The sequence below is a fragment of the Mesoplodon densirostris genome, chromosome 3 (assembly GCF_025265405.1).
Source record: "Mesoplodon densirostris isolate mMesDen1 chromosome 3, mMesDen1 primary haplotype, whole genome shotgun sequence".
NCBI lineage: Eukaryota > Metazoa > Chordata > Mammalia > Artiodactyla > Ziphiidae > Mesoplodon > Mesoplodon densirostris.
Genome location: NC_082663.1, coordinates 125,747,412 through 125,769,030, shown reverse-complemented (window position 1 = coordinate 125,769,030; position 21,619 = coordinate 125,747,412). Strand labels below are relative to the sequence as shown.

At 36.0% G+C, this 21,619-nt stretch overlaps 1 protein-coding gene across 9 annotated transcripts in view; it reads right to left on the bottom strand.

The window, feature by feature from the left end:
* Positions 1–21,619, bottom strand: part of TCERG1 (transcription elongation regulator 1) — a 60,022-nt gene that overhangs the window by 15,622 nt on the left and 22,781 nt on the right. For 5 of the 9 annotated variants that reach the window (XR_009531484.1, XM_060093584.1, XM_060093586.1 and 2 more), the window contains 7 exons: positions 21,067–21,155; positions 11,330–11,490; positions 10,216–10,272; positions 9,762–9,828; positions 8,636–8,686; positions 7,122–7,257; positions 6,215–6,304 (listed from right to left, as the gene is read on the bottom strand). Coding sequence is in view for 8 of the 9 variants with exons in the window: in XM_060093584.1 (XP_059949567.1) it covers positions 6,215–6,304; positions 7,122–7,257; positions 8,636–8,686; positions 9,762–9,828; positions 10,216–10,272; positions 11,330–11,490; positions 21,067–21,155 (651 nt within the window). In the remaining variant the exon portion in view is untranslated. The remainder of the gene's footprint in view (positions 1–6,214; positions 6,305–7,121; positions 7,258–8,635; positions 8,687–9,761; positions 9,829–10,215; positions 10,273–11,329; positions 11,491–21,066; positions 21,156–21,619) is intronic. The other 4 variants (XM_060093585.1, XM_060093587.1, XM_060093589.1 and 1 more) reach the window with 1 other exon arrangement.

Genomic DNA, 21,619 nt, shown 5'->3' with positions numbered 1-21,619 from the left:
TAGGATCTTTGCTTCTCTTTTTTTTGTGTGTGGTATGCAGGCCTCTCACCGCTGTGGCCCCTCCCGCTGCGGAGCACAGGCTCCAGACGCGCAGGCTCAGCGGCCACGGCCCACGGGCCCAGCCGCCCCGCGGCATGTGGGATCCTCCTGGACCGGGGCACAAATCTGCGCCCCCTGCATCAGCAGGCGGACTCCCAACCACTGCGCCACCAGGGAAGCCCCTGCTTCTCTTTAAGACATAATTATTTTCACCCAAAATGTAACCTTACTTTACACATATTCTATATATTTTTTCCCACTTAATAATGTATAGTCAAGATTAACTTTTTAAGTCACAAACCAGTAAGGACAGAGAAATGTGGAAAAAAGAAACAGCAACTCTGGAAGCTGAAAAGCACATGGAGATGTGATAAAGGATTTGGCAGACACAAGAAAGCTGACCCTAAACCAGCAGCCAAGAAAACAAAGTAACCAATTTTTTAAATTAGAGAATCCTCAAACAGCTCCAGAATTGATAGCACCAGATACCCATGAAGTGAGGATAGGGTAATGCTACAATAAAGCTTTTTAAGAAGCAGTTTAATCACTGGATCCTCCTTGCCAACTTTATGTATCTAGGGCACTGCCACTCCTGAAACTCAGTAAGGCAAGGGGTTATTCTCTAGAGCAAGGGTTAGCAAATCGCAATCTGCTGGCCAAATCTGGCCTGTTGCCTCTTTCTTTACAGCACAAGAATAGTTTTGATATTTTTATATGGTTGGGGAGAGCAACAGAAAACTTCATGATACACGAAAATTAAATGAAATTTAAATTTCAGTGTCCATAAAGCTTTATTTGAACACAGTCATGCTCATTCCTTTACATAAATCTGTGGGTCTTCTCACACTACAACAGTAGAGTTACACAATCATGACGGAGACCACGTGGCCCACAAAACCTAAAATATTTATTATCTAACCCTTTATGTTAAAAATTTACTGACCCTTGCTCTAAAAGGCAAAACACTGTCTCTGGTCTGGGGGAACAGAAATTAAGAATGAGGCATACCAGATTGAGAAAACAGGGAATTAAGCAGTTACATACCACATATCAAGACACAGTTCTTTCAGAACCAATGCAGCAAGAGCAAGGAGACTAAAAGTCCTTATCTAGGATCTAACCAGCCTAAAAATTACTTGCTCTGCAGGATCGGAACAAACCAGCCTAAATCACCTTACAGCGGGGGGGTGGGGGTTCAACCTCAGCACTTTTGACATTTTGGACCAGATCATGTTCAGCAGCATCGCTGGCCAAAAGATGCCAGCAGCACTCCCTCGGTTGTGACAAACAAAAATGTCCCCTAGGGCAAAAATGCCCTGGTTGAGAACCACTGTTCTACAGTACAGCCAACAATCATGAGAGCCCACCTAGATGCTAAGAGTGCCCAAATAGCATCTTAGTGCTTTGTTCTTAATCATCAGCAGTTAAGGTCCACAAAGACATCTAAGGATACTCTCCAACGTGAAAAAAAAGAGACCAAGACAGAAAAAACTTAGGGGAAAGAGAGACTATACAGGAAAATGAAAAATAAGAAAAAAATCCTAAACTAATTCATAAAGCTAAGACATTGCAACCATGAAACAAGAAAACTCAAAGAACAAAAAAAGAACTCCTAAAGCGTGACAAAGAAAATAAAAAATCTAACTGAAGGGTTATTAGACAATAAAGTTGAGAAAATCATCCAGAAAGTTTTTTAAAAAGACAGAGATAGAAAACAAGAGAGAAAAGATAAGAAACTCTGAGGACCAGCCCAGAGCACAAATGCTCTGGCCCAGAATGGAAAAATAAAGCAGCTGGAAGGAAATCAAAAAAGCAATGCAAGAAAACCTAACAGAATTGAAAGATAAAAGTTTCTACATTGGAAGGGCCACCAAGTGCCTAGCACAAAGGGCCCTTCCACCAGCCATACATAATCACCATGAAATTTCAGAACACTGAAGACTAAGAGAAGATCCTACATGTTACAGAAAAAATAAGAAGGTCCACATACAAGGGAACAGGTAATAAACAGAAGTTTCAAAAGTAACACTGAAAACTATATGCAGAGCAATGCCTTCAAAATCCTGAAGGAACAAGATTTCCAACTTCAAATTCCTTAGCAAGCCAAACAATTCCAAATCAGGGTACAATAAAAGTGTTTTCAAATATATAAGGCCTCAAAAATTTATTTCCCATGCATGTTCTCTCAGGAAGCTACTACAGAGATGGAATGCATATTAAAAGAGAGTAAACCAAGAAAGAAACGACATACAATGCAGGAGACAGGTAAACTCCCCCCTCCCCAAAAATGAGAGATGAAGGAAATCCCCAGGATGATGATCAAGAGCTGTCATCCTCAAAAATGACAGCTGTACATCAGGTGTAGACGGCAACCAGTCCAGACTGAAGAAAGTCACAAAGCTCTGAAAGAAATGTCTTCTGGAAGATAAAACACTCTAATATTTTTCCAAACATATCTTAAAGAATTCTGTGGCTCCTTAAAAATGTGCATGCACATCTTGGAAAAAGGTAAAACAGAAAAAGGTTTTATTTTTTAATACCTAAGACCTCGGGTTCGAACTAGATCCCACACGTATGCCACAACTAAGGAGCCTCCCTGCCACAACAAAGACCCAGCGCAACCAAATAAATAAATAAATAAATACTTAAATACTTAAGACCTCTTTCCAGGTAAGTTCATATATATCCACAAATCTTTAAAAGCTATATAGAAATATATACAATTATCTCACCAGTCCCCTGCTAGGCATGTAGGTCATTTTCAAAACCTTCTAAATACAGCACTGTAGTAGCTCATGAAAGTATCTGCAGGCTAACAGAAGTGGGGAAGAGTGTTGTTTCCAACCCCTCTCCTATCTCAGTATATACTTTCTTACTTGTAAAAGTACTAAATTATAAATAAAAGTCAAGTGAATTTATGTTGTTTCCTTTCAGAAGCTGGAAAAAACTTCGTATCCTCTCCTCTAGGATATCCCACACCAAGGTTAGGATTCACTCTCTGAGATGAACATCTCATAGAAAATTAGAAATTGTGGTATGCTTCCAAGTTTCTCCTAATTATTTGTGCCATGCCTCCCAATACAATTGGCTTTACGTTCCCTCATTCCTTACACTCCAGTTTTAAAAAAAGACTTCTACTCAAAAAGTATGAGAACCTTTGAGTTTTTATTTATAACAGAATAATACTTGATACTTTTTCTCTTTTTAACTGTAACTCTATTAAGGAGTTAATAATACCACCAGCTTATAAAATGCCTTCAAAATTAAAAAAGAATTTTAGTTCTCAATATGCACTTGTAATTTAACTCAGAAACTGCAACACTCAGTGTCATGAAGAGTAAAAGTCATAAAAGTTTTAAAGTTAAGTCTTCAGGAATACTCAGGTTAAAGCACTGTTCCAGGCACCACATACAGAGCAATGAACAAAGTTCCTGCCCTCTGTGGTAGGAAAAGACAGATGGTTAAGATAATTTTAGATAGAATTCTGAGTGCTACAAAGAAAGTAAAGAAGGCAAAGAGGTTAATCAGAAGACACCTGGTCAAGTATCTGAATGTAATGATTTAGTCAGCTATGCAAACACCTAGGGGAAGAACATTCCAGGAAAAGGGACTAATAAGTACCAGAATATGCCTGTATTGGCCAAGGCATATCAAGGCCAGCGTGGCTAGAATAAATGAACATAAGAAAAGAGGCTTGAGAAATATGTAGACATGAGTGTATGTAGAATCTTACAGGTCATGAAAAAGAGTTTCAATTTTATCCTAAATGAAATAGTACGCAATGCACATTTTTAAAGCAAGGGAACAGTGCCTTAATTTGTCAGTCAAACTTTAAAATTAGTCTGGCTGCTGTGTGGAAAAAGAACTTGACTACAGAGGAGAGCAAGACTGGAAGGAGGCAAGGAGATCAATTAGGGGCCAAACAGATGACCATGGTACCTTGAATTAGGGTATAGCAAGGGAAATGGTAAATAATTTAGAAAAGGTTTTGGAGGTAGATTTTGCTGGTAAGACTTGAAATGTACAGTGGGGAAAAGTAAAGAATCAAGCTAATTTATAGGTTTTGATAAGGCCATCAACTGAAGTGAAAATGAGACCATCACACACAAATAGTTTAAAATAAAAAAGACTACAGTGCATGAAACACAGATGCAAATACATATGGAAAGTCATGTCTTCCTATTATGAGTCTAAAATACATGTCTGGCACACTGTAAATTTCATCTCTTCATAAAATGTATATGATTAGACCTACATGTATAATGGTACAAACTGTGCAGAGAATTATTATAACCATTAAATTATAAATATGGAAGATGGACACTACTTCTACCAAATGAAATCGTGTAGCTCAACAGCACTATAGCAAGTGGTTCGACAAACTCACTATTTTACAGAAATGAGTGTCAGGGTGGTCCAGGTAATTCAGGAATTATGTAAGTTGGAAGTGTGCAATGCTTTAGAGGAAGCAGCAATCACTATGAGATGGTATGTGTCACTGAATCATCGTGGAAATAAATGGCAGCTCAGTAACAAGTTAACTCTAGTTCTTATAATTCTTATTAGTTCAGTAGAGACCTTGAAGTGTCCATTATTACTCTAAGTTTACGATGAAAAGACATTTTAACAGTTGCCACTTAATAGATGTGGACTTTGTGTGGGTAGCATGTGTGAGATAAAAACATGCTGAGTCTAGGGCTTCCCTGGTGGCGCAGTGGTTGAGAGTCCACCTGCCGATGCAGGGGACACGGGTTCGTGCCCCGGTCTGGGAAGATCCCACGTGCCGCGGAGCGGCTGGGCCCGTGAGCCATGGCCACTGAGCCTGCGCGTCCGGAGCCTATGCTCCACAACGGGAGAGGCCGCAATAGTGAGAGGCCCACGTACCGCAAAAAACAAAAAACAAACAAACAAAAAAAAACAAAAAACATGCTGAGTCTTGTCTATCTACAATACAGACACATATATATGTATATGTGTATTAGCACATAACAGTTGGGAAAGGTCAAGTGTTCAACAATGGGCCTATCAGTTGGGAAGGACTGGAGGTAGGTTTTATTCCTTTTTACTCAACTGTATTTTACTATTTTTCTACTCTAAATTTGCATCATTTGACCAGTAAAAACGAAGTTAATAAATGCATGTGAAATGACCCTGAAACCTTGGTATAACATCAGTATGTATGAAGCATAAGGACAAAATGTGCATGAGGCTAGAGTCTGTCATACAGAGTGAAGTAAGTCAGAAAGAGAAAGACAAATACCGTATGCTAACACATATATATGGAATTTAAGAAAAAAAATGTCATGAATAACCTAGGGGTAAGACAGGAATAAAGACACAGACCTACTAGAGAATGGACTTGAGGATATGGGGAGGGGGAAGGGTAAGCTGGGATGAAGTGAGAGGGTGGCATGGACATATACACACTACCAAATGTAAAACAGATAGCTAGTGGGAAGCAGCCGCATAGCACAGGGAGATCAGCTTGGTGCTTTGTGACCACCTAGAGGGGTGGGATAGGGAGGGTGGGAGGGAGGGAGATGCAAGAGGGAAGAGATATGGGAACATATGTATATGTATAACTGATTCACTTTGTTATAAAGCAGAAACTAACACACCATTGTAAAGCAATTATACTCCAATAAAGATGTAAAAAAAAAAAAATGTGCATGAGGCAAAGCCATGTCCACAATGGCAAAAAAATCCAAGTATTTGAGGCAGAAATGTCCACACAAAGGATCACTATGTTCTAAGGTATGAAACTGTTCTTAAAGTACTATGTTAGAAAAAAAAAAGGATCGTACTTTATTCCTTACAATTTAAAAATAATACTGGGGACTTCCCTGGTGGCGCAGTGGTTAAGAATCCGCCTGCCAATGCAGGAGACACGGGTTTGAGCCCTGGTCCAGGAAGATCTCACATGCCACGGAGCAACGAGGCCCATGCACCACAACTACTGAGCCTGTGCTCTAGAGCCCGCGTGCCACAACTATTGAAGCCTGTGTGCCTAGAGCCCGTGCTCTGCAACAAGAGAAGCCACCACAATGAGAAGCCAGCGCACCGCAGCAAAGACCCAAAACAGCCATAAATAAATAAATTTATATTAATTAATTAATTTTAAAAATTGTGCTGGCAAGGGATATACATTACTTATATACTGTTATTTTCCTTTTACCTGTTTTCTCTCTTTTGGATTAAGCAGTAAGTACCGAGGATCAAAAACTATCTTGTGTAACTCCTTCTCCCATGTTGAAAAAGCAGACACCTTTAAAATAAAAAAATGTATTGCCTCATAATTAAGTTGGCTCTAAAAACAGAAAGGTCATATAATTTTGCTTGAAATCTACAGGACATTTGCTTAAAAAGGACACATAATAAAAACCATACTGCCATTTCCATCACTAATAAATGACAAGCAGTAGGAGGCTAGCAATAGCACACTTGCACACTAATTGGCTCTGAACATTTCTATATTATATAGAAATAACACACACTTAATTACTCATTAAAATAACCACTACTGTGTGACATTTAAAAAATCAGTACATCAGAAAAAGCCTTGAAGATTTGCATTTTGATTTCCCAAGCTTGCTCCAACCTTGTGAACAATGTTGGGATTTAAAGTTGAACAATTTTACTTACTCAAATGAATCTGTGAATATAATCAAAAGGTTGAAATCCCTTCTCAATTAAGCTTCATTAACAGTAATATCATAAAGTACCAGTTCTCCTTTAACCAAAAGCCATTCTGTAGATATTAAAAGAATCACATATACCTTACCTATTCCGTGTAGTCCGCCATTCTGTAATGTTAATATTCGTCTTATATTACTCACCAAAATTTAATGACCCAATAAATGTTAAATGTTATTTGTACTTAAAAGGACAGTAAAATGGCATCTAGTTCAACATGATATCATTAGCCAGGAAAAAGGCTGTTTGAAAGAGTACAGTGATTTGATAGGCTTCCCTTATCCGCCCCCCACAACATGAGCACTAACCTTAGATTTGACCTTTTAGCAAGACATATTTATATTACTTATACAAAACAGAAATATCTCCCCCAAAGATTGTTTTCTGACCCCTCTCTCTAGCAGCATGTCCTTGAACTGCTTCATTCGGGCCTCCAGAGGGACAATGGCCCTTTCTCGGGCAGCTTTAATTTCAGCTTCCATGGCAGCTTCTTTCTCTGAATCAATGTCTTTATTATCGTCTCTCCTATAAAAAAGAAAATATAAGCATCAACTAACAAAATATTAATAAGGAATCTTATTAAATCTTAAAATCATTGGAATATTCAAGACTCACTACTGAGCAGCATATTTTTGGCAAAAAAGAATTATATTGAGGGTTTCAAATAAACTCTAAGGGATAAGCAACTTTCACTATAATAATAATAATAAAGTTACAATGAGCTTCTAATGATGTTACAGTGGCTGCATTGTTAGGAATGAAAAATACCTTTAATGTGCTGTCTCTCCCTGACACTAGCTGATACACAAAATGAACTACCTTACTTAAAAACAAAAACAAAAAACTTATCTAATATTGCACTAAAACTCTATGCGTTAGAATCAAACAGCACAGAATATAATTTTTAGTTCTTGAAATGATATAGGAAAAACAATATTTTCCAAAATGTTTTACATTATAAATGCATACAATTTTTAATCCAATAAAAATTGGTATAAGGTCTTAGTAATCTCAAATATTTATTTTGAAAATAAAATAAAAATATCTGCAAACCTGGCCAAGTGGATATGTGAGATATATACCTTACCTACCTGACATTTTTTTTACTCACTTTCTGGGTGATAAGTTGAGATTTAAGTTGAAGGACAGGTCCCAGAGAGCAACATAGGCCCCGGAGTAGTTAGGTGGAATTAGAACTGTTCATCAATGACTAAACTACTTCTTGTTTCTCCAAAAATGCACCTCAGGGCTAAGGGCAACCCTGCTGCTGTACGGTACTCAAGTGAGATTGTAAACATGAAATTAAGTCACCTCTCAAACCTCTGCCCTATGAAGAAGGACCATTCATGTGAATAATCAAAAGAAGTAATTCAGTAACATTCAGGTGTGTTTAAGCAGATTTTCCTTCTTAAATTCGATCTGCTAAGTATAAAAATAAAATTGGTTCATATTTCCTGCATAAACTTAAGAGAATTAGGAAAACAGAACATCAGGAAATTCAAAAGCATGCTATATAGGAAAATGAAGGTAGCCCAGGAGATGAATGGAACTAATAAGGCCAGCCCACAAATATAGTGAGAGGTAATTGGCAATTTAGCGAATGAATCAAAAATAGAAGATATAGTCCGTGACCTGCAGGAACTTAGCGAGATAGTCTGTGACCTAAGATATGCACAAAACAAACAGGTAAAAGCAATTTGCCAAACAATATACCCTCTTATAATAATTCATTTAAGAACTATTTAAATAGTTAAAAGACATCCAAGAAATACAACTAATGAAAACAAATACCTTTATAGAATTATACTAAATGAAAATGTCACAATACAAACTATCACTATCTATCTCAATAAAAGAAATAAAGGAAAACTAAGCCAGGAAAAATAGGCTTTTAGCTTTGTACCTAAATAGAGAAGCTCGGGCAATCCACATAAAGGACTTCTTTGACATTCTCCTGATAAAAGCAGTTAAAAACCTTACAGAGTTGTCTATAAGAACAAACAATTAAAAACAACCTAAAAGTTTAACATTGTAGGAACATCCAAAATTATGGTACATAAACAGAATGAATACAGTCATTTATAATAATTAAGAAAACAAATGTCTTATTCTACATTTTTAAAAAAAAGAACACAAATTCAGTTGATTACAACCAATAAAAATATGTATACATTTGGTCAAGAACTAAAAAAGTCAACTGTAAAAATTCGAACAGCTGTTGTTACTGTGGTCAATTATGAGTGACTCTTTAATATCTTACTTTCTTTAACACTGTTGCCAATAAAGAAAAATTTTAAAAAAAGAACCACCCTTGACAGGGGTGGTCTTACTGATTTCTTTGCCATAATTTGGCTGCATTCAATCTGTCCTTTTCAGATAAGGACTATGATAAACCAGTCCATAGTAACATCTTCAAACTTTCCTTTTTGCTGCTAAATAATGGTCCCATGCCTCCCCGGCCCATACACAAACACCCTCTACCCGACCCTTTCACCCCCCATAGTTAGTAACATTCATATTTTACCAAGCACTGGTCAAGCTAATACTTCCACTTATACCACTCTCTTTCAGAGCACTTTCTAATAAGCTGATGGGTTCCCTCCAAGTAATGACCACGGACACAAGGACTAGTGAAGTGACCAGTATATAAAAAGAGAGAAATCTGGGTCTACATTTATCAGATTTTTGGAATGGTGTCTGTTGAGGTCTACATTAAGGAGGTAACATTTTTATAAAATTCAGGCATAATGAATGTCTGAAAATAATTTATCAACTAACTCCTTAAAATGTCATTTGACTTCATAATACATATTTAAATAACCAAATCTTTTGCACATTTAGCAACAGAAGGGACACCATTTCTACATCCTGAAGCAAAGCTTTTTAATAACAGGCCTAAAGAGAGCAATCATGACTTCTGTCTCCTAACACACACATTACCTGTCCCAATCATGAACTGACTGCACCTAATCACAGCTTTTAAAAGGTAAAAATCTACCTAAATTACATAAACTGTAAGTATTACTTACTTCCGTTTTTTGGCTTTAACAGGTTCATCTTCATTCATTTCTTCCATTAATTCTTGTTCTTCTTTAACTATAAGAAAATTTAATTAAACTATCAGAATAAAAATAAGCAAGCAGGGGCTTCCGTGGTGGCGCAGTGGTTGAGAGTCCGCCTGCCGATGCAGGGGACACGGGTTTGTGCCCCAGTCCAGGAAGATCCCACATGCCACGGAGCGGCTAGGCCCGTGAGCCATGGCCGCTGAGCCTGCACGTCCGGAGCCTGTGCTCCGCAACGGAAGAGGCCACAACGGAAGAGGCCACAACAGTGAGAGGCCTGCGTACCGCAAAGAAAATAAATAAATAAATAAAATAAGCAAGCAAAAATTTAAATATTTAGGTATGAATCCTTCCACTAACCACTACTGGAACACTGGGGTTAGCAGCATTTTTTAAAAGCTGCAACTTATAGTTCACTCACTTGCGCTCATAGAGAACTGCCACTTTTGGATGGACAGCATTGTCGGGGTTGGGTGCCCTGGCAAAAAAAAACATTTCAAATATTATAAATAGTTACATGCACATGGTACACAATCTTTTCTTTTAAAAAATTACTGTTTATATATCTATCTCATAACACTTCTTTATAAAACATTAAACAAAGCATGATAATTCTAAACCTCCTGTATTCATCTTCCCTTTACATTAAATCTTTGATTCATTTGGAAATGTTTATTAACACATGTATTTATCAAATAAATGAATCAAATCCTTATATCTTCTGCACCGGGTAGATGAAGTTTCACTAATTTGGAAATCACTAGTAAGCAGAAAATGTTAGTACCATGTATACATAATCTACAAAGATTTCTCAATTATTATAAATGATGTACCAGGATTTGTTTCAATTGAATTATTAAATGATTCATTTATCATGCTTCTATACTACACAAGGGGGTTCTTTAAAAACACAACTACATCAATACAATGGAAAATTACCAATAAAACACATGCAATAAAAATATGTACAAATATTTCTATTTATTATATATCATATATACTGAAATGCTAACTGAGCATGAAGTAGATTAAAAGATTATCTCTTAATAAGGTGCAGGAGTCTCCCTAGTCTCAGGAATAAGGCTTACCTTCCCTAAATTTCATCAAGTTTAAAAGACCTTTGCATTTTTATTTTACAAAACTTTAGTAAACTTTATTTAAAAAATACTCTGTACAGTTTGATTATTTCAAAATATATATTACTAATCACAAAAGGTGCTAAAAGGTTCACTGAGGAGCATTTTAATAAGCATGGAGCAAGCATGAGCAGTACCTACATATCTTGGACTGACAACCCTGAAAAGGACAAGAAGTTAAAAATATATATATAATATTTTACAAAACATAATTTTACCCAAATTCTCTATTTTTTAAATTACTGAACTCAACCTAGAAGAGCAGTCTATTTTCCATTTCTCAAATATTCCTTTTCTTATATTCCTTGAAAATAGAGGATTTCTAAATTGCCTCACATTTTCCATAAAAATATTAAAAGAATATTAAAATTAGAGGGTAACTCCTAATTTAAAACTTACTTAGTTTCTTCACTTCTTCCATTCCTTTTTTATGAGGGGGCTCCTGAATAATTTTGTCAACATCCGCCCTTCCAATCAGATCATCAGGTCGGTCCCACATAGAAAGACGGGTGGTAGGATTATAAAAGAAGACCCTCTCATCACCAGTCCAAACAACACACCTGTGAATTGATTCAAACATTATTTTCTTATGTTATGGAACATTATTTTATAGTTAGGTCTTTTACTACCATCCAACCAAAAGGGGAGGTGGTGGTGGGGAAGGACACACTCGTATTATTATTAGTTACTTACAGAGAGCAAAATATGATTTTTAGAACAGAACAGAGCTGACTGGCTAAGGGTAAAATAGCAGCTCAACATACTTATGGAGAAAACCAGGAAAAGCAAGGCAATTTGTGATCAGAATTTAGAGTGCTCAGGAACTTAAGTCTGGCACACTCAATTTTAACCTATCACAAAAGATGAATTTACTAGCAAAAAATAATGCTATTAAGCAGTCCTGAAGCTAAAGAACAGACCATGGCACCCTACGTATTACATAATACTTCTTAATGTTTCTTACCAAACCAGATTACAAACTCAAATGCAATCATTTATGAAGGCTTTAATATTTGACTATATCAAATATTAAAAAATAAAGAGAAGTCCCTATCGTGCTATGGCACTGTAGCCCACTACAGCCCACTGTTCCTATTAATTACAACTAGAAACTCAGCAACAATATAGAAAAAAACAAGTACATGAGAACTCTGTAAGGTTTTTTAAAAAAATAAACAGACGTATGGAGTCAAAATTTAGAGAAGCAAGGGTATAAATTTCCCCTCCTCCCTCAAACCTCTGCCTTGAGGTGGCCCCTAGCTGCACAGTGATAGTAGCACAAGCAGCTAAAACTCTAAGAGAAACCAGGTCTTTATGACCAGATAATCAAAAGTTAATCCACAGCTGCCATCAAGGTGACCTAGATGTTGAAATTATCAAACAAAGCCTCTATTGTTGAAATAATCAAAGACTTTACAGCAGCAGTTATAATTACGTCTCATGAGATAAGAAAAACAAAAACAAAGATAAGCAAAAACTTGAAATGAATGAAGATAGAAGTTCTCAGCAGAGAAACTGTGAAAAAAAAGAATGAAGAGTGTCTGAGAAACCTATGGGACTATATCAAAATGCCTAACAGACACGTCATTGGGATCCCAGAAGAGAATATTGGGGCAGAAAAAATTTGAAGACAAAATGGCTCCCCAAAATCTCTAAACTTGGTAAAAGACATAAATACTAAGGAAGCTCAGTGAACCCCAAACAGGATAAACTTCCAGAAAATCATTTTTAGACACACATAATCAAACAGGTGAAAATCAAATATAAAGGAAAAATCCTTGAAAGCAGCTAAGAAAAATATGGAACAAAACAAACAGGGAAACAAGTCCAATGATCGTGGATTAATTACCAGAAATCAGAGGCAAAAATACCGTAAAACAACATCCTTAAAGTTCTGGAAAAAGGAAATGCAAACCTAGAACTCCATATATATAGCAAAAATATCCTTCAGGAACAAGGGAAAAGAAGACATTCCCCAATGAAGGGAAACTAAGAGATTTCATCTCCATCAGAACTGCCCTATAAGAAAGTTTTTCTGAAAGGAAATGATTCTTCAAAAAAAAAAAAAAAAAAAAAACCCTGGATCTTTAGTAATGAAGGGAAAACAACAGAAATGGTAAATATCAAAAATATTTTTTCCTCTTAAGTTCTTCAAAGTATGTATGAAAAATTATTCAAAACGAGCCTATATGGTAGCAAGGTTTCCATATTTTATGTGAAGTGGTACAATAATAACTCTAAGTAGGCTATAATGGTTAGGTATGTATACTGTAATCCCTAGAACAACAAAAATTAATGCAAAGATATCACCAGAAAGCCAACAGATAAAATTATTAAATGGAATGTTAGAAAATGTTCAAATAATTCAAATGCAAGTAGTAAAGGGGGAACAGAGGAACAAAAATAGAGAAGACAGAAAAAATAATAGATCTAAATCCAACTAAAAGTTACATTCATGTGGTTGTTCTTTCTGTTTATTTTTCTCAGCCTTCTCAAATGTTTTTTCTTGTTCTTGACTATGTACCAAGCAGAGCCTGTTCACCTTTTTACTATTTCCAATGTGGCTTTAATTTCTGTTATTATATTGTTATTTCTGATTTCATATTTCTCTTCCATTTATTTCATGAATTACATCAGAATTGACAGTGAATAAAAACACAAGACACTACTATAAGCTGTCTTAAGAGACAAACTTTAAACATTAAGTCATAGAAAGGGTGAAAGTAAATGGATGGAAAAAGATATACCATGCACACAACATTAAGGCAGGCATGGCTATTTTAATAACAGATGAAGACAAAGGGTATTATGAGATAAATAGGGTCATTTCATAATGATAAAAAAAAGACAATCTGGAACACATAACAACTGTAAAATGTATATAAGCCTATTTACAGAGCTTAAAAATAGATGAAGAATGGACCAATTAGAGAGGAATACGCAATCCCACTATTATAAAAGATTAATAGAACTCTCTCTCAACAACTGACAGACCAACCAAACCCCAAAACTAACAGTACTAAAGGCCATCTGAACAATAAAAAAAAAAGACTGAATTTTAAAGTATCAAAACCAAAGAAAGTGCATTCTTTGACCACAATTAAATCAGTAACAGTGAAATACCTAGAAAAACCCCAAATTAAGGAAGTGAAATGACAGACTTCTAAATAATACATGAGTCAAAGACAAAATCAAAAAATTTCATAATAGTAAGAACTGAATGGTAATGAAAATACAACATATCAAAATCTGTAGGCTGGTGCTAAAGTAGTGCTTAAAAGGAAACTATGTTAAGCTTTAAATTATTATATTAGAAAAGAACTAATACTAATGACCTAAGAGGACATTATAAGAAGCTAGAAAAAGCATAAAGTAAACCGAAAGTAATTAGAAAAGAGGAAATAAGAGAGGTAAAAGGGGGGAGGGGTCCAACCACCCCAAAGCTGGTGGTCTTTACGAAAGACCACAAAATTGGCAAACCTCTGGTTTGACTGATCCAAAAAAAAAGAACACATCACCACTATGTGGAAAGAAAAAGGGATTATCACCACAGATCAGACATTAAAGGATATTAAGAGAATAATTAAGAACAAAGACATTTAAAGGATATTAAGAGGGGACTTCCCTGATGGTCCAGTGGTAAAGAATCTGCCTTCCAATGCAGGGGACACAAGTCGGATCCCTGGTCGGGGAACTAAGATCCCACATGCCGTGGGGCAACTGAGTCCGCATGGTGCAACCAGAGAGAGAAAACCTGCTACCCACAACTAGAGAGAAGCCCATGCGCCGCAAGGAAGACCCAACGCAGCCAAAAGAAAAAATAAAGAAAATATTTTTTAAAATAAAAATATAAAAAATAAAAGATATTAAGAGAATTAGAACAAATTCAACCTAGATAAAATAAGCAAAACTTACCAAAGCTGACAGAAACAACAAAAATAACTGAATAGTCTTATAACTATTAAAGAAGTTTAACTTGTTATCAAAAACCTTCCCAAAAAGAAAACTCTGATCCCAGATGGTTTGCTTGTTAATTCTGTAAAACCTTAAGGCAAAAGTACTATCATCTTACAAACTTTCAGTAAACAGAGGAATGGAAATCACCAATCACCACCCAACTCATTTTTATGAAACCAGCATAAGCCTAATACCAAAACCTAACAAAAACATTACAAAAGAAACTTACAGATCCATATCCCACAGGAGTATAGATGCAAAAATACTTAATCAAACATTAGCAAATCAAATCCAACAATATATTAAAAAGATTAATCTACCATGACAAGGTTTATTCCAGAAATGCAAAGCTAGTTTAACATTCAAAACTCAGTGTAATTCACCATATTAAAAAAATGAAGGAGAAAAACTCATTTCTAAAGATGCAGATTTGATAAAAACACTAGCAAATTAAAAAAAAAACCTATAGCTAGTATTATATCTGATGTAAAAGACTGAATTTTCGGAATTCCCTGGTGGTGCAGTGGTTAAGAATCTGCCTGACAATATGCAGGGGACACGGGTTTGAACCCTGGTCCAGGAAGATCCCACATGCCACGGAGCAACTAAGCCCATGTGCCGCAACTACTGAGCCTGTGCTCTGGAGTCCGCGAGCCACAACTACTGAGCCCGTGTGCCACAACTACCGAAGCCCGCGAGCCTAGAGCCCATACTCTGCAGCAAGAGAAGCCACCGCAATGAGAAGCACGTGCACCACAACGAAGAGTAGCCCCTGCTCACCGCAACTAGAGAAAGCTCACACGCAACAACGAAGACCCAACACAGCCAAAAATAAATAAATTTATATTAAAATAAAATTTTTAAAAAGATTGAATTTTCTTATTCTACATGGCGAATAAGGCAGGGATGTTCACCTCTTCTATTTAGCATTGCTCTGATATGATAGTCCTAGCAATAAGAAGAGAAAAATAAGTGGCATTAAAGATCAGAGAATAAGAAATAAATGCATTCCCATCTGCAGGTGATACGATTATTTACGTAGAAAATCCCAGAGGATCTACAAAACAGTAATAAATGCATTTAGCAAGAGTCTAGTCTACAAAATAAATATATGAAACCTTATCACATATAAATTTTATATTTTTATGGGGTCAAATTTATCTTTTTATTTACAGTTTCTAGGTTTTGTGTCTTTCTTAGGAAGCACCCCATTCCTTCTCCAAAAATGCAACTATATGGTCCTAGTGTTTTTACAGTCCATCTGAATACACGAAAGATAACCACTTGTCCAAATTATCTTCCAAGTTCTGTCGATGAGGGAATGTACTATCAGTGTAACCTTAATTCCCTAATTTATTTTCTATTTCTTATAAGATGAGTAAGTGCTAACTCTAAGTTAAACAAATTGTTCAGCTAAGCAAGTATGCTACTTCATTTGGATAATCACATTTTATGAGTTTATTTTTTTGATATTTTTAGATGTTGCTCTTCAAATTATTATTTCTTTAGAGATAAGAAGCTAAATGTAAAACATGAAGTTCCATGTTTTCCTTAACTATACTAGAATTCTTTTCCTGGTATTTCAGAGCATCAATCTGACTTTTTGTTGTTGTTTTAAGAATAAAGAGAGGTCAAAATTAGAAGCATTTTATATTTCCTAGATCAGCAAGCTTCAGTTTCTGGTTCTAAGAGAGTTCTTAATGTTTTGACAAAAATTTTTAAGGTCACTGAGAACTGTAACTTTTTCCATTGCTTACTAAGATTGCATCACAAAGATTTAGCCTGCCATAAATTTTTTACAGTCCCATACAAAGTGCAAATTGAGGGCTACCTGTATTTGCCATGTTTTATTTGTCTGTAATCTGTGTTGGGTTTTAACTTATGAAAAATTTATCTTTGAACTTATAGTATTTAAACTTTTGTATTTACCTATAGTGGCACAGGGACTTTATTTTTATTTATATATATATATTTATATCAATCGACTGCTGCTTTTCTAGGGTTTCTTTTGTTTCCATAGTTTTTTACCCCCAATATTATGAGAAAATTGAAACATACAGAAATATCGAAAGAATGTTTCTAGAACAATGAACACTATATACTGACCACCTAGATTTTACATTTAACATTTTATCATATATGCTTTATCACTTATCTATCCTTCCATCAACACATCTGCCAGTCTTATTTTTCTTGATACATAAAAAAATGCAGATTATCAGTACACTTCACCCCTAATCACTTTATCATGCATATTATTAACACAGGGTAGTTTTGCGACCCAAGAATTCTTTGGCCATAGTTTTTCTATTAATGCTGAAATGTCCTGACAGCTTCTCACTCCACATTTACCGCTAATACCATTGGAGCTGTATTAGCACACCTAGGTATCTTGAAGCCAACATGAGTTAGTAGAATAGCACCTCCATCTCAAAGTAGTTATTGCTATTAATATGGATCAAACAGTGTTTCAGAAATTGGTATCGAAAATTTAGGCTTAGTTCTTTCCCAATAAAGTTTAACATCTAACAAGATCGCTTAAGTGTCTCAGGATGGTTCTAATGGAAATTCTTGAAGAGGACTCTGCACTGAATAATTGGATGAAAATGTATTACATTCACCCCTCCCAACTCCTGCCTTCAAATTAATTATAGAGAGATCAAAACTAGAAGTATTTTGTATTCCCTAGGATCAGTAAGCCCTAGTTTTTGGTTGGATTCAATGACAAAAATGATTTCCACAAAAGATTTCACCTAGCAATAATGACTTCAAGATTCATCTATGTTGTTGAGTGTATCTATAGTTTGTTCCTTTTTATTGCTGAGTAACATGCCACAATTTGTTTATCCATACACCTGTTGATGCACATTTTGGGTGTTTCTAGTTTTCTATTTTTCCACTCCTAGATACCTGCTTATTTATAATAGCCAAAAACTGGAAACAGCCCAAATAAATTACAAATAAAACTGTTATGAACATTCTTGTAAAAGTATAGACATATGTTTTTGTTTCTCTCAAATAAAGAAAAGTGGAACGGCTGAATTATTTATTATATATTCTTCCTAGGAAACTGCCCAACTGCTTTGCAAAGTGGTCCTACCATTTTGAAATTCCCATCAGCAGTGTACGAGAGTTTCAGCTGCTCACCATCCTCTAAAACATTTGGCATGCCCAGTTTTCAAAACTTTTAGCCATTCTAATAGGTGTGGTTTTAATTTACATTTCTCTGAGTACTAATGACAAGGAGCTTCCTTCACATGTGCTGCTTGTAAAGTACATGTTCATGTCTCCTGACTACTTTTTTGTTGGATTGTTTTCCATATTATTGAGGTGTGCGAGTTCTTTATGTCAGAGTTAAAAGCAGTATACATAAAAAGCTCCCACATACCAATAAGAAAAAAACAAGTCCATAAAAAGATGGGCAAAAACTGTAAAGAGGCAATGCACAGCCAAGAGACATAAAATAGGTTCAATTATACCAACATTCTGGAAACATATAAGATTTCTTTTCTTATCAGGATACTAAAGATTTAAAAGGAATATCCCTACACTGGTGAGAGTGAGAGAAAACTGGTACGCTCAGGCTGTTGCTGGGAATATTAACTGGTACACCCTCTTCTTCCCACAAAAAAAACCTCTTTCTGAGGTCTATTTAGCAATATTCACCAAAATTTTAAATAGCTTTATCACTTGATTCAACAATTTCACTTCTAGAAATAAATCCATCAGAAATACTTGCATGTGTTCACAAAGAAATATGTATGTATAAAGGATGCCCTAAACAGCAACTTTCGTAATGCCAGGGCAAAACAAACAAACAAACAAACAAAAAACACAAACAATACAAAAACAGAAGACCACCTAATCACCCATTTGTAGGCAAATTACCTAATTTCATACAACAGAAAACTAAGCTATCACAAATAGATTTACATGTACTAAAATTGCAAAATGTCTACGACATATTTACTAAAAAATTCAGAAATAATATACTTTCTAAAGACACTGTAATGTGCATGTATAACACACACACATCTCTACACACATGTGCATAAAACACAATATAGCAAAAGGTGCAGAAAGCATATGTACCAAACTTTTACTAACGAGGAAGGGCTTGGTGACAGTGGAATTCTGTAATTTTTTACTTCATATAATTCCTTTATATTGTATGCTTTTTTTGTATGCATTCATCTAATATCATATCAGATCAATGAGAAAATAACAAAGTACAGGAATTATAGATATAAAGCATAAAAGAAAAAGTAAGAGATTTAGCATAAATACAAGATACTCAACAAGCAAGTTACAAATGTTCCAGAAAGGGGAAAAGAAACAGATGAAGAAAAGCATTAATTAAACAAATTCCAGAAGAAAATTTTAATAATCTGAGAAAAGACCCAAGTCTGAAAACTAATAACGTCCACAAAACTCCAGACTGGTAGGGTTTGGAGTTGGTTACTGGCTTTTCATGTACAATACTCAGAGAAACCACAATCTAGAAATACATTCTTTTAAACAAACTGTTTTCATAACTTTGATTCTAGAACTGGGTAAATATTTTGCACAATTATTTTTGAAAGGGAGCCTGTGTACCAAGGTGGCAGAATAACTACATAAAAAACAACTATGCCAAAATGCTTTTAAAACACAATGATTTGAGTATACATACCTAGAGTAATATACCCTAAAAATAAAAATAACTGGAAAAAAAAAGCTTAAACTGTCTTCAGTAATCACACTGTTGGTGATAGTACTGGTCTTGTCTGTGAGAAAAGCAAATGAGTTTATGTTGCTATCACTCAAAGATGGATTTCAGAAGAAAAGGAGATAATGAATTAAGATAGATGATTAAGAGTCAGTAAAAATCTTGTAGTAGACTTGAACTGCAAGTAATGGTGTGAACTTAAGATGTATCTTTAAATGTATGTATCTTCCACCTCTGTCTACCAAAGAGGTCTAAAAATAATGACTAATTCAGTAGTAACAACTATCCCTAGATCCCACATGGCCTAAAAATGCCACTTCTCACAAAAAGAAACCAGGGATCCTTGGAAAATGGCTGAATCTAGGCCTGAAATAGAAAATATATGAGATAAAGATCAAACATGAATCCAATCACATCTCTGTAACTGCCTGCTAACTTGCAGGAAATTCAGGAATGGAGGATTCTATTAAAGAGTACCATGAGAATGCAATAATAAAATCCAGACTGTGGGACTCTATAGAACAAACACATTTATTTTTTTAATATAAAAACGAGGAAAAAGCAAGGAAAACAAGTTAGAGGGGAATCTGTAGATTATAAGACTTAAGAAACAAGCCAACTCATTGCCATGTGTAGACTGTACACGGATTAAATAAGTTAGAATAGGAACAGGAGAGAAAGCCCTGATGTGGGGAGAGGAAGAAAAGGGAAAACCAAACATAAGAAGGAAAGAAAAAATAGACTATTCAATGCTAAGATAAAAAGACATAATTTTACAAAGTTCTATAAACATAATCACATATGAGGATATATACACAAAAGCAATTTTAAAACATTTTAAACAATAAAAAAGTAGATTCAGGATCTTAGTGGTTCAAATCTATAATTTTAAACAATAAATATTAATGGAGAGTTCCATGAAGGGAGGAAGACACTGGAGCAGTTGAATTTTGAGCACCCAAAATACAACGAACAAGAACCAAAAAATATTCAGTGGATAAAAACAGGTATTTGAGGACTTCCCTGGTGGCACAATGGTTAAGAATCCACCTGCCAATGCAGGGGACACGGGTTCAAGCCCTGGTCCGGGAAGATCCCACATGCCGCGGAGCAACTAAGCCCATGCGTCACAACTACTGAGCCTGCGCTCTAGAGCCCGCAAGCCACAACCGCTGAGCCCACGTGCCACAACTACTGAAGCCCGCATGCCTAGAGACTGTGCTCAGCAACAAAAGAAGCCACCGCAATGAGAGGCCCGTGCACCGCAGCGAAGAGTGGCCCCTGCTCACCACAACTAGAGAGAAAGCCCATGCACAGCAAAGAAGACCCAATGCAGCCAAAATAAAAAATTAAATAAGCAAACAGGTATTTGACACATGCTTTTTTAAAGTACTTTTTCTTCCTATTGGATAATAATGTAATAATCAAGCATGGCAATCAATCAATCAAACAGCTTAAGTCAAGTACATACCATGGAGTACCAGGAATAGGAGTAGTAGCCACTGGTTTTGCCTTCTGGGCAGCCTTTTCTTCTTCGGTCATCTCCTCTTCTTTGGGCTCCTATGGGAAATGATATTACTCCCATTAAATTTATATTACAAAACTATACCTGAATATCCCACAAATACAAGAAAGACTTCAAATACGTTAAAGTACAACCAACATAAGGTCTGTTGCTAGCATACAGAAGAGAGACTGAGTCAGAATTTCTAAATAAGTTCTAAATCCTTGCCCCCTAGACAGAGCCGAATTGCACAACAGTAAACCCCATCAACAGCAGGTCCTATCTTACAGACTCACTAACCACCTGTTTAAGAGTAGAAATAAGGGCCTCCCTGGTGGCGCAGTGGTTGAGAGTCCGCCTGCCGATGCAGGGGATACGGGTTCATGCCCCGGTCTGGGAGGATCCCATATGCCGCGGAGCGGCTGGGCCCGTGAGCCATGGCCGCTGGGCCTGCGCGTCCGGAGCCTGTGCTCCGCAACGGGGGAGGCCACAACAGTGAGAGGCCCACATACCGCAAAAA